This window comes from Xyrauchen texanus, chromosome 11 (assembly GCF_025860055.1).
Source record: "Xyrauchen texanus isolate HMW12.3.18 chromosome 11, RBS_HiC_50CHRs, whole genome shotgun sequence".
Classification (NCBI taxonomy): Eukaryota; Metazoa; Chordata; class Actinopteri; order Cypriniformes; family Catostomidae; genus Xyrauchen; species Xyrauchen texanus.
The window spans coordinates 37,169,825-37,184,427 of NC_068286.1; the positions used below are offsets into that span (position 1 = coordinate 37,169,825).

General features: G+C 36.7%; 1 protein-coding gene across 1 annotated transcript in view; it reads right to left on the reverse strand.

Annotated features, from left to right (window-relative positions):
* The window catches only part of LOC127651357 (protein sidekick-1-like), a 281,945-nt gene that overhangs the window by 134,824 nt on the left and 132,518 nt on the right, over positions 1–14,603 (reverse strand). Inside the window, 1 exon segment of the mRNA XM_052137130.1 lies at positions 1,331–1,357. Within this exon segment, the coding sequence (XP_051993090.1) occupies positions 1,331–1,357 (27 nt within the window).

Consider the following 14,603-nt stretch of genomic DNA (forward strand, 5'->3'; position numbering starts at 1 on the left):
GACATGTGGGGATATTAAATATGTCTCTGAGGAGAATCCATTATCTTAAGCCTCTAACAAATCCATCCAAACACACAGCGGAGGGAAAATCACTCACACACGCACATACACGCACATGCACGCACATGCACGCACGCGCACGCACACGCACACACACACAATGAAACTGTGAAATGAGACTGCATGAGTGAGAATGGAAAGGAAAGAGAGAGAAAATGATTTTTTGTCAGGAATCTGAACTCTGATTGCCCTTACAAAAAATGTATAGTTCACTACTATCAAGTACAAACTTGCCACAAAATCGCCACAGATAATTTCAACATGTGGTACATTGTCCATTGTTGCCAAAGGTTTGCTGGAGGATCACCACTACCGGTGAAGTGCTGCAAACTTCTGTCAAACATTTGCAGCAAATCACAAGCTCATTTGCATGAGCAAATAACGAGTGTGTGTTGGGGGGGTGGGGGTGAGCATGTATTTATCACTTTGTGGTATTTTTGACCTTATTGAAATTTTCGACCTTGTGGTAACATTTTGTCGGTACCCATTAGAAAAACAGCTTATAAATCATACTAAATTGTGTTTTTTGAAAATGTAAAAATGCAGAACATTTTCTGTGAGGGTTAGGTTTAGGGGTAGGGTTAGAGAATAGAATATATTGTTTGTACAGTATAAAAACCATTATGTCTAAGGAAAGTCCCCATAAAACATGGAAACACAACATGTGTGTGTGTGTGTATGTGTGTGTGTGTGTGTGTGTGTGTGTGTGTGTGTGTGTGTGTGTGTGTGTGTGTGTGCGTGCATATTAACCAGTGTTAACACTCTATATATCATGCTGCGTGAATAAGTTTAGCTTAATGATTCACCATTTGCCAGGGCCTGCTAAATAATAATAATAAAGAAACATAATAACATAAATAGCTTAATTACACTGAGTGTATACATCTGTTATTTTGTAGCATATGTAAGTAAAGCAAAGAAATCAAAATAAAGGGAGAAAATAAAATAATATATAATGGCTATGTTCAGAATGGTGTACTAGTGCCATGTTTACTGCATAGTGTGCAGCATACATTGTAAACTCCATGCTATTTTTTATTAAAATAGTATGTATTCCATGCTTGTTTTCTGGCAGTATAAGAGTAGTGTGCTATGCAATCTGATAGTAAAGAGCAAAGAGGAAAATGTTTGTTGCATAATTCCACATATCAAATCAGATGATTATCGGATGTCATCAGAACAAGGAGATGGGCAAGAGAGCAATTGAATGAGAAAGCGAGAGAGGACAGGCGAAAAATACAGGCGTTAAGAGTTTGTTATTGTGTCTTACCAAGAGAACCACGATTCCTCTTGTTTACTGCTCATCAGGTCACACAGAGAGCAAAGAAAAAAAGAAAAACAATTATTCATCTTACACTTAAATTAAGCTTAAAGCTGCACTGCGGGATATTTTTTGGTTAAAAATGAACAAAATAGCTTTATTGACCGAGTACATAAAACGAGTTTAAAAAAATGTCCTTACCTTACCCCGATTCACTACTATAAGCCTACAAAAAGTTGTTGGGTCGTTCATCCTTATGTCATTATGTCATCACCGCAAACACAGAAAAGAACTAACGGCTGTCGTGTTCTGGCTAAGGAAACTACGCTGTTCAGTTCAGTTCAGTCAGTCACAAAGTTCAGGACAGCATCGCAGGAATCTGGATGGATGTTTATCTGTTAACAGTTTGGTGAAGTTCTTTACTTCTTTACTAAACTGTTTGGAGATGTTGTCTGGTAGGGTTGTTGAAGCTTATATTGCTTGTCATACTCATATTAATCATACAATACTCGTGTGTTAACTAATCGCAATGTATCTACTTTGTCCGGGGAAGTTACTGTAACATGTTTACTAATATTCGTGACTTCTGAGTATTTTATAACATTGTTATAGTTTCCACATTCCCCAAGAGTGTGTGTTCTCTTTCTTTTGTCCCTGTCACAAAAATGCACAAGCTATCACTTATTGTCCTTTTAAGGACCCATCAATGTACACCTGCGTCAGACGGATGCTTGTGTAGTGTCTCGGGTGCGTTGCGTCATAAACATAAAATGTTTAGGTCACTGTGTCAAGTTAAATATAGTTTAATACTCAATCTTTAAACACATTTTGAGATCCCTTTATTTGTGTTTTGAACGCAAGAATGTAACATTTGTGTTGTCCTGCCCATAGGTCCTGCCTACTGAAGTGTTTTCTTCACTGTATAAACTGCGTGTTGCTCATACAGCTTAAGTTTCACTTACTGCCCTCTGGAGTAAACAGGTGGTACTACAACCTTGCATTTCTCAGGAATCTTCCTTATTATGGTCCGGGGGCATTGCGATTAATTGCGTACATTTTTTAACGCGTTATGTTTTGTCAAATTAATCGCACTGAATAAACGCATTAAATTGACAGCCCTAATATATATATCACCAAATGTTTCAAAATAATCTTCACACAAATGACTTATTGTATAGTGCTGCGCATAGTGCTAGCGTTCTTAAAATAGTGGGCCCTGTTTTAAGAACACTAGCACTAAAAGTGCAGCACTATTCAGTAAGTCATTTGTGCAAACATGATTTTGAAAAAATGTATACATTTATTGAAAATGACAAAATTAAACCAGAAATATTTCTAAATTCAAACTGCACTTCAAATGAAATGAAAATATAATCAATATAATTATAAAAAAGAAACTGGTCAAAAAATCATACCAAATCCAAACTTCAGCCACTTCAAGAACATTAATTACACCCACAGTTTGCGTACAAACACCCACAGATAGCGCAACCACTTCAACCCATGCCAACTTGCGCTTTGTGCTGGCACAAAAATTGTGCTAAAAATAACTCTCTTACGAAAACGAGTAGTGATGAGACGTAGTGTACAGTATCTGACTGCTGTCTAGGATAAACCAATTTGAAATTGAGATACTAAAGAGATGCCATTTGTGATTTTATTTCCTACAGGTTCTCTCTTTCTTTTCCTGTGCTTGCTCTCTCGCTCCTTCTCTCATTAATTTCGTCCTCAAATTTTATGAACTCATACAAGGGCGAAGCACAGAGTGAGTGATGAAGTTTCTGAGAGGAAGACGATGTGCCAGGGCAAATGAAGAGCAGAGAAGAAAGGACAGAAAAAAGGGGATGAAAGGAAAAGAACAGGATGAGCGAGAGGAAGTGAGAATGAGAGTCAAGTCATGAAAGATTTACATCATCAGGAACTGACAGAGGAAACCCCAGCAGCATCACATACATGAGAGAGAGAGAGAGAGAGAGAGAGAGAGAGAGAGAGAGAGAGAGAGAGAGAGAGAGATGGATTATTCAAACACAGTCCCATGTTCATGCATTAAAAGAAGCCGCACACATGCATATGACTACATAAAATATTAGGATTGAAAATGCAGCATGTGCATATGTTATTCTGATCATCTTTCACTCTTAATCAATGGATCTGTAATTGAACAGCAGAAGGTAAAGCACCACAAAATAAACAGATGAACCCCAGCAGTAAACAGATGAGAGCTTTCTCTTCTTTCTCTCACAGTGTCTCAGTATTACACCCTTCCTTATAGTCAAAGAACTGAAATATTGCTTCACAAGTATGCATATTAATAATAATAAAATAATAAAAAACAAAAAATTGTTTGACTTGATTTGACTTTGTTAATTTTTAAGTTTTTTTTTTTGCTAATCTGGCAACAATATCTCAATGTTCTCTTTTTGCACAGTCAAACAAACAAGTGATAGCCAGTGCTGATGTCTTTTAACAATCAGAAATTAGTAAAATAAATACAGATTCAGAGTAATGGCCAGCATCGTCCAATCAATGCCAACCATGTTAAAATAAAATTTAGCATAATAAATTCTGAATCTATGTACTGATTACCATTGTACCATGTCTGCCAACCATATTGAGTGATGTAAACATCATCTGCAGTCTGAAACTGAACTTTTTACTGGAATTTTGGAGTATATGCAGCTTTGCTCCCTTGCTCCCTAGTTAGTGGATGACTTAAGTATCTGCACTGGCCTCAAAACAGTTTGAAATGCACCTTATTTTCATCTTAACTCTGTATACAGCATCTGAATGCAACAATTCCATTCCATGTTTTGAATACACCCATTGATTCTCAATGTGATAATACTTGTGAATCGACATCAACAACAAACAATTGGAGTAAGTCATGGAATCCGCTCATGTTATTGCTTCTTTCACTACATGCCACATGTTTACTATAGCTTCTTCCGTCAGCAGTGAGGGATACACATGTGATAAACACAAGGAATTAGTCAGGCTGACAGAGAAGGTTAATGAGCTTGAGGCAAGTATCCAAACACTCGAGGAGGTCAGTGAGAAAGAGAAGCTGGTATATACTGTTTCAGATGCGGGTAGAACACACACGGTTTGGTATACTCGCTCAGCAAAGCAACACCACTCTCTCGTTCCTGTTAGGGTTTCCAGTTGATTCTCCCCACTCAGTGATGCACCCACTGAAAATCATGTTGAAAGAGCCCAAATAATTGGTGATTCTACAGTAAGAGACTCCAGCCAACATTGTTAAATGCATTTCGGTGGCTCGGGCATTTGACATCAGATCAAATTTAGAAGTGCTGGCTAATGATAAACATAGATTTCCTAAAACTGTTATTCATGTCAGCACTAATGATGTCCGGAGATAATGATGTCTTCACTAGAGATAATGTTAAAGAGGTTTGTGAACTTGCAAAAAAAATTTCAGACACTGTAATATGCTCTGGTCCCCTCCCTAATCTTCATGGTGACGAGGTTTATAGTAGATTTGTGTCACTTGTTCAGTGGATGTCTGAGTGGTGTTTGATGAATAACACAGGATTTATAGACAATTAGAAGAATTTTTGGGGCAGAACTGACCTGCTAAAGAGAGATGGACTCCATCCCTCCAGGGAAGGTGCCACTCTTCTCTCCAGTAATTTGGCTCATAGTCTTAATAATGAAAGTATTTGACCAACTGGTGCCCAGGTAAGGAAGCAGAAAAACTGGTTAATCCGAACATCTGCTAGCTGCCTTGAGATGTCACATAGGTCACATAAACTACAACACGTAGAGACTGTGTCACCTAGATATCATATATATCTGGAGACTGTGTCTGTTCCCCGAACTACCAAACACAAACCTCTCACTAAATCATTTAGAAAAAAAATTATTATGGTCAAACTTGAAAAAATAAATACATTAAAAAAATTATGATAAACATCATATAAAAGGTAGAGCTACTAAACATTAGATCTCTTTCTACTAAAACCCTAATTGTAAATGAAATAATTTTAGATCATTTTGGATACGCTCTGTTTGACTGAAACCTGGCTTAAACCAGATGAATATATTAGTTTAAATGAATATACTCCCTCAGGTTATTGATATAAACATGAGCCTTGTCTGAAGGATCGAGGAGGAGGTCTTGCTGCAATTTACAGTGAAGGTGTTACTGAAAGGACAGGATATAAATGTAATGATAATATGACACCGTCAGATATAAATAAAAATGTTCTGTCGTCTTTTGCCCAGTATATAGATCATCGGGCCTTACTCTGGTTTCCTTGGTGAATTTGCAAATTCTATCTGATCTAATAGTTAATGTAGATAGAGCTTTATTTGTTGGTGACTTCAACATTCACACAGATAATGAAAATTACACATTGGGATTATCATTTATTGATATTCTGACTAGAACTAATAAACATGATCATAATAGCCCAATTTTATCGTTGTTACATTGTCTACCTGTACATTTTTTATACATTTTAAAATTCTGTTAACGAAAAGGAACACGTTTGACACGTGCACTACAACTGCTTTGTGATACTCTTTTAGAACAGTCAATGGCCAGCGCATGTGTAGACGATGCGGACAGCCGAGGACCGCATGCGCGAGTCAAGAAAATCTAGGCAGCGCACGGTCAAGCCACGTAGCTGTGCTTATGATGCAATTTTCTTCACACATACTACGTGTGGAGCGATCCGCAATGCGCACACTCAAAGTATACTTTGGCCTTAAGTCTATGAGTAAAAATGCAAATTTCTGAATTTCTTAGTATCTGGTATGCCAAATATATTAAGTATTTACATAATCCCATATCATTTGAGATTGTTCCAAAGAGCAGCTTGTGCGCTTCAATGGAAGCAAAGAAAAAATATTTTTAATACAAAGGTTAACATGGATAATGTCATCAATTTCCTTACATTTAATTAGTGACCTAGAAATAGTGGAATTTCAAGTTATGGCATGAAAAAAAAATACAAATTATTCTAAACGAATTCCTTTTCACTAACCAAATATGTTACTTTGGTAATAGGGAACAACTTTTGGAGTCAATGCCAGTTTGAGTGAATGCTGTCATTAAAGCAGTTAAACTATTTTCATGCTGATAATGTAATTTGTAATTAAATTTTCTGCAAAATAGAAGCATTTTCACAAAATAACGTTTTGCACATCGCTATTAATTTGTAAGTGAAACTGTGACAGAGGGCTCATTTTTGCTGGTGTCTGAGCGCATTCATAAAAGCTGGATCTCAGTCCCTTGAGAGTCATAACAGACTTAGCTATTAATATACTTTCAGGGCTCATTTTAATCGAATGCATCTTCCTGTTCTATTGGTGAAGAGCTTTTGATCATGCCAAGAATGCAGGAGGAACTCCAGTTAATTAAGGACGACCCAAAAGAACTTCACAGATCACCTTTGAACACTGTCGGTGAATGGCAAATCGCTCGATCAGACGTGTTTGAAACACCTTCACCTAGATTTTTTAAAGTTTCTGTCCTTTCATTTTATTTTCAGTTCACATGTCTGGTATAGAAAGCATATGTTTTTTCAGAAACGCCTGTTTAAAACCTTTTTTTTAAAAGTCAGTTTGGACAAAAAGACACTGGAAAAGACCAGCATACATTGTATTTTGGATACTGGTCCCAGGCATGAGATGCTGGTGTCCTCACAAGGCTTCTTAACTAGCTTAACTTGCAAGATTTATTTAATCAACCAGCTTCATCAGAAAATCCTATCATCCCTCCATCCGTCTGTCTGTTTATCTGTCTTTAAAAAAAAAACTCTCTTGGATTGATTGATTTCAGCTTTGTATTTCTAATACTGTATCTACTCAGAAGACATTTTTATTCACATATAAAAATGACCTTAAGCTATGTAAATATTACAGTACCTTGAATGGCACGTGCATGTTAAGTGAAGTGTAACAACATTAATTAATTAATTAATTAAAAGTGTCAAACCAATTTAAAGAGGTGACTCTCTGAGGGCTCTCAGTAATACCACAGATACAGCAACTCAACTCTTTAAACACTCAAACTCATTACAGCTGTATATGCATGAAGGTTAGAGTGTGATCAGAGAATATCTAAATATCTGAGGGCCATGTAAAGTTATAAGGTACAACTTATGTCATTGGGTAGTGGCATCTGTGACTCTCAGTCATGCCGAGAGAATAAACAACCATTTCAAATTTTGAAAGTTTTAAACAGCCACAGTTGTTTTAAGAGGTGCAAAGAGCTAAAACTCCATATTCATTCACATGTTCGCTCATACATGCATTTACTTATTCAATCATTCATTAATTCACTAACTCACTCATTCATTCATACATTTACTAATTACAGTATGTGCATTTACTCACTCACTCAAACCTTTACAAATTTAGGGGTCATACAGATGGAACGGGTACTTGTGCTAAAAAAAAGTTGGACAACGCAATGAATCAAACAGAAAGCAAGTGTCCCAAGATGTGATTTTACAGATGAATTTCTTCTTCTTTACAGATGAACTTGATCTGTCTCTAAAACACGGCATTCCAGTGCAAGACCCTAAAAAAATGCCTAGACGCAGCGCAATTGTCAAAATGTGTTCAGTGTGAACAGCCCTTTACTTATTCATCACTTAGTTACTTACTAATTTAATTATATATCATCTAAAAAGCACAGTGTACCTGCGCAAAACGTTGGTCTAGCACATGTTTGCATAGAAAATGATTACAAATATTGTCCAAACAAACACTAAACATGTTTGGTGTTAACTACCCCTTATTTATTCACCACTCGCTCATTTACTAATTCACTTATACAGCATCTAGAAAACGCAGCAATCCTGTGTGTAATCCTCAAAAAACAGCAAGATGCAGCGCAGTGGACAAAGATGTCCATGTAGCGCATGTATACCTATATATATATTTTTATTTTTTTTAAAGCTGAAGGCAACAAAAATGTGCATGTAGTGAATGGCCCCTTAGATATACATCACTTACTCATTTACTATTTGACTTATTCATACATTAACAATTAATTAACTAATTTATTAAACCACTCACTGACTTTTTCTCTTCATGTCTGACGTGTTAACACGTTTAGATTGATGAACACATCACAGATGCTTGGGATGTTGTTGCTATGAGGCATTCTGACACACAGGAAATAATCCCATTTCCTCTCTGACTACAGGAGTGACTCATAGGCGGCTTCACTCTGGGACATGTCAAATTAGACAACATTTAGAGTAAATAAAAGATTTCATTGTGTAAAACAACATATGGAGAGCAAGGACCAACACAAACAAGATGATACATATATTAAAATACTGTAACAAATATACAAACATATTGAAGGCCCTCAGAGTTGAGGACCAAATGAGTTCAATTTGACACACACTTGTGAATTTGACAAAAAGGCATGTAATTTTTAAACTTGACCCATGATGAAAGAGAAAAATGAATATAGATACAGCACTGCATACTCCATCATTTTTACAGTATATATGCAACCACTGTTAACATAATGTCGGTCTAAAATATCATAAACCGTAAATATTTTTTTCTTCCAAAAATGGCTGTGGTCTACATAACTCACTACTTGTTTCTACTTGCTATTTAATTAGTTTTTTTTCTCCATATAATTGTTCTTACAATAGACTGGCAATAGATTGAAATGACAGTTTAAAATATGTCTCAATATCTTTGCATTCTATTGCATTTCTTTCAGCTCAATCTAGATGTTATTGTATGCAAGAATAAGTCCTGCATTGCTCCTTAGACTTTAAGTAATGTTTCTCCACTTCTCACTCCCTCACCCCCCTACCTTCTTTATCTCTAATGATTTGGCTAATTCTCTTGAAGGAGACTTTGGCTCACGTTGTGAGAGTAGACTGCCATTGCGAGATAAAAAATTGGCCTGCATGTTGTAACTGGCAAAGACAAGATCCTGCCGTGGTCACAAACACACACGCACACATGCACACACACACACACACTGAATCAATGAAGCCTTGTGTTTGTAATTAAACATGACAGAAAAAAAGCTTCAAGTTAGGTTAAGGTGAGTAAATGCCTTTGAAGATTAACTTTATTACACTAAGACATGTACATGAGAGGAGAGGGACATAAATACACATGCACGCACACCATGTTTCAATTCTCAAGTCGCTTGCAGTATCAAGCCATCACACCCTGTAAAATATACAAGATAATTAACAGCTTATTGGTGTAAAAAAAGAATATGTCCAGTTGCTAATTGCATAACCTATGACTCGAGATCTTCAAAACAGTGAACTAAATATGGAGACGAAGAGAAAATATTAATAAAATCTCCAAGCAAAGAGTCTCCAAGCAAAACAAGTATATACTTGCCCACCAGCCATGCCCAGTGAGACAGAATACTTGATCTAGCCTGTCTACATGAGGGTGCACAAACCCAACAGAGCATATCGAAGAACTATGCTGCAGTGTAATGCAAAGTCTTTACATTAACAACATATCAAAACAAGTGGCATGTGCAAACAAATGGTGCTAAAGGTTTTTCTTTCTTTTTTGTCTTTTCTCAGAACCAGCTTTTCATGACATTGATTGTTTTTAACTAACTGAACTAAAGGTGATTTTAGAGGATGCATGAAGTTTTCAAGCAGGTGTCCTAGCAGAGTAACCACATGTGTAGTTCTACACAATAAATATGAACGTGTTCTTATACTGTTTAACAACCAGAGAAAGTTATTAATTTGAATTCTGAGTAAATTAATTTAGAGTATAATTGAAAAACAAACATCCTTTTCTTAAAAGTTTTGCTTCAAAATGTTGCGTGTGCTGTTTTTCTTTCAGGTAAATGTCACTTTGTTTTGTTTTCTAATGCAATGACATTCGTCTAGGGTTTTATTTTTTTTATTTTTTTTGGGGGATCACTGTAAGTTCAGGTCATGTCAAACTCAACATTAAATTGAAAAGACACATAGGAAAGGCTTTCATTTTTAACAACTGGGTGTATCTTCATTACAAAAGTAATTCTGATAAATTCAAGCTATTATATTTGTGTATTTCATTGGCAATTCTCAAGCATATTAAAATTTTACCTTTAAAGCGTTGGGGGAAAAAAATTGATAAACCATGTGGAGGTTGTTTAAAATGGCTGAGATTGATATATTCAGCAGATCTACTAAAGAGATGCAGGACTGAAGAAAGGCAATGCATACTTGCATACTAAAGTTAACAAAATCAAACTCTTATATACAGTACACACACACACACACACACAGTATAAATAATAGGGGTGAACAGCAGTATTTAACTAAATATTCAGCAACAAATAAGAAGCCATGAAATGATGCAGAGGGAATTCTGTGTATAACTCATTTTTGAGAGTTTTTGTTACTGAAAACTGTTCATTCACATGAATCAACTGAGCAAACTGATTCATATATATTTGGTGAACAGGTAATGACTTATAATACTCCATTATAGTACAATTCTTATAATAATTTGTATTTATTCAAATATCTATTAAAACATAACATCACAATTATAATGCAAAATATATTATAATCCTTCACTATTAATAGCTAACTTGGCACAATGCATTATAGCACACAATACAAATTGTTAAATATATACAGTGCATCTGGAAAGTATTCAAAGTGCTTCACTTTTTCCACATTTTCTTATGTTACAGCCTTATTCCAAAATTGATTAAATTCATTATTTTCCTCAAAATTCTACAAACAATACCCCATAATGACAACGTGAAAGAAGTTTGTTTAAAATATTTGCAAATTTATTAAAAATAAAAAAAGAAAAGAAAAAAAAAAATCACATGTACTTAAGTATTCACAGACATGACACTCAAAATTGAGCTCAGTTGCATCCTGTTTCAACTGATCATCCTTGAGATGTTTCTACAACTTGATTGGAGTCCACCTGTGGTAAATTCAGTTGATTGGACATGATTTGGAACGGCACACACCTGTCTATATAACATCCCACAGTTATCAGTGCCAAGGAATTGTCTGTAGACCTCCGAGACAGGATTGTAACGAGGCACAGATCTGGGGAAGGGTACAGAAAACTTTCCGCAGCATTGAAGGTCCCAATGAGCACAGTGGCCTCCATCTTCCAGAAGTTTGGAACCACCAGGACTCTTCCTAGAGCTGGCCGCCCGGCCAAACTGAGCGATCGGGGGTGAAGGGCCTTAGTCAGGACCCGATGGTCACTCTGACAGAGCTCCAGCGTTTCTCTGTGGAAGGAAGAGAACCTTCCAGAAGAACAACCATCTCTGCAGCACTCCACCAATCAGGCCTGTATGGTAGAGTGGCCAGACGGAAGCTCAGTAAAAGGCACATGACAGCCCGCCTGGAGTTTGCCAAAAGGCACCTGAAGGACTCTCAGACCATGAGAAACAAAATTCTCTGGTCTGATGAAACAAAGATTGAACACTTTGGCCTGAATGGCAAGCGTCATGTCTGGAGGAAACCAGGCACCGCTCATCACCTGGCCAATACCATCCCTACAGTGAAGCATGGTGGTGGCAGCATCATGCTGTTGGGATGTTTTTCAGCGGCAGGAACTGGGAGACTAGTCAGGATCGAGGGAAACATTAATTCAGCAATGTACAGAGACATCCTTGATGAAAACCTGATCCAGGGACCTCAGACTGGGGCGAAGAATCATCTTCCAACAGGACAACGACCCTAAGCACACAGCCAAGATAACAAAGGAGTGGCTACGGGACAACTCTGTGAATGTCCTTGAGTGGCCCAGCCAGAGCCCAGACTTGAACCCGATTGAACATCTCTGGAGAGATCTGAAAATGGCTGTGCACCAACGCTCCCCATACAACCTGATGGAGCTTGAGAAGTCCTGAAAAGAAGAATGGGAGAAACTGCCCAAAAATAGGTGTGCCAAGCTAGTAGCATCATACACAAAAAGAGGCTGTAATTGCTGCCAAAGGTGCTTCAACAAAGTATTGAGCAAAGGCTGTGAATACTTAAAATGTAAAATTTTATTTTTAATAAATTTGCAAAGATTTCAAACAAACTTCTTACATGTTGTCATTATGGAGCATTGTTTGTAGAATTTTGGAATAAGGCTGTAACATAACAAAATGTAGAAAAATGAAGCGCTGTGAATACTTTCCGGATGCACTATATATAATATAAATATATATATAAAGGAGTCATCAAAAAATCTAATGAAGCTGTGTGTAAAGTATATCTGTGTAAATGGATTTGATTTGATCGCTAAATGCACTTTCATCAAAATAAAGCTGCTTACTTTAGATCTCAGTATACTTCTCCGCTACACTCAATTTTTCATAATGCCATCAACTGTCACTCATCACTTTCATCATGATCACAGTAGGACTGTATTTCATGGAGAGCAAATCTTTCCATTTGATTTGATTTCATTAAATTGCATAAGAAACCAGGGTGGTATTATATTTACAGATTAATCAAAAATATTAAATAAAGATCTCTTTGAAAACACTGTGACTAAATCAACACCCAGATCCCTGGATGGTTGTGAATAACGTTAAACCATAAATCTAATCTAAGGATTAATAAGTATGTAATTTTACAGATGTGTTAATCCTGATTCGGATGTGTTGTAAGATAAGACAAAAAGACAAAACTCGACTGTATTATTAACTTCTAACTCCTTTATTCCGTACAAACACAGAAACGGCATTTCAGGGATTCACACCCTTATTTAAATGCACTTCCAAAATCTTTCAGTGTGTACATGACCATGTTGTAGTTACATATAGAGGAAGAGGGCTTGGGGAGAGAGTAAGAGAAAGAGAGAAATTAAAAGTTACAAATGTTCAAGCCGGAATGCTCTTTTCGGAGACACAGAGAAGCAGGAAGTTAAATTCAGTGAGACAATTAAAATGCATATGACACTAGGGACAAAAGGCTGATACATTTACTTTTAAACCGTGCATAATCAACATTGGGCACATAAACAGCAAGAACAGATATGTAGAAACTGTCAAAATACATCTAAATGTTTGTGTATGTGGGCAGCATATCACAAATTATGATGGATGTGATCAGCTGATCTTACTTAGTATAATCTTTGTCTAATAAACTTTCTCTCTGTCTCTCACTCTCTCTCTCTCTCTCTCTCCCCAGATGTCCTCTGGTCCAGATGGATCACAATCCTATCTCACTCGACTAGAGACATCATGCCGAGAGATGAGTCACACACAAATACACACTCACTGACACTAATCAAGAGCAAGAGAGTGCTGGAAACATTGAAAAAGTCAAGCCTCCATTTCCATGGTTACCAAAATATGGATACTCTTACTCACTATGAAAGGTGTGCATGTGATTTGTATGAGAGACTAAACCTCAAGGTGCAACATTCTTGCAACGTCTTGATATTCTGACATCATCTGTGTCTGATTGATCTACACTCATTAAGCACTTTATCAGGTAGACCTGTACTCCTACTTATTCATGCCATTTTCTAATTAGCCTATTGTTTGGCAGCAGTGCAATGCATAAAATTGTGCAGATACAGGTCAGAAGATTCAGTTAATGTCACATCAACCATCAGAATCAAGAAAAAAATGTGATCTGAGTGATTTCTACCATGGCATGATTGTTGGTGCCAGATGGACTGGTTTGAGTATTCCTGTAACTACTGTTGATGTGAGAGCTCAACGGAGAATGGCCAGAATTATTCAAGCTGACAGAAAGGCTATGGTAACTCCGATAAACCTACTGTTCAATTGTATTGAGCAGAATAGAATCTCAGAATGCACAACATGTCAAACCTTTAGGCAAATTGGCTACAACAGCAAAAGACCATGTCAGGCACTTTATTAGGACCATAGTGTTTCTAATAAGGTGCTTTGTGAGTGTATACAACACTCAATAAAGATAAAAGTGAGCAATGTTTTCGATTACAATACTATCTACTATCCAAGTTTAAAGGTGGTGTAAGTGATGTTAGAACTTCCTCCAGACTGCAGCTACTGAATTAGATATGCCCCCTCTTTTCAAAACCCCACCCCCAACAATACCAGTTTTCCAATGAGATCATTGTTATCAGAGATGGAACAGGAGAACACCTATCACAAAACATAATTATTGATAACAGCATTTTCACTCATAGTATTCCACAATTATCTGTCATTCGCTCTTTTAAAAGGCAATTTAAGATGTCAATAATTTCGTACTAATAGTTAAAATTCCAGTTTTCCTTATCAGCAATGTACAGTACAACTTGTAAAAAGTCGAGACAGTTTCTCTCTTTATGTTTTCTCTCCATAGAGTGT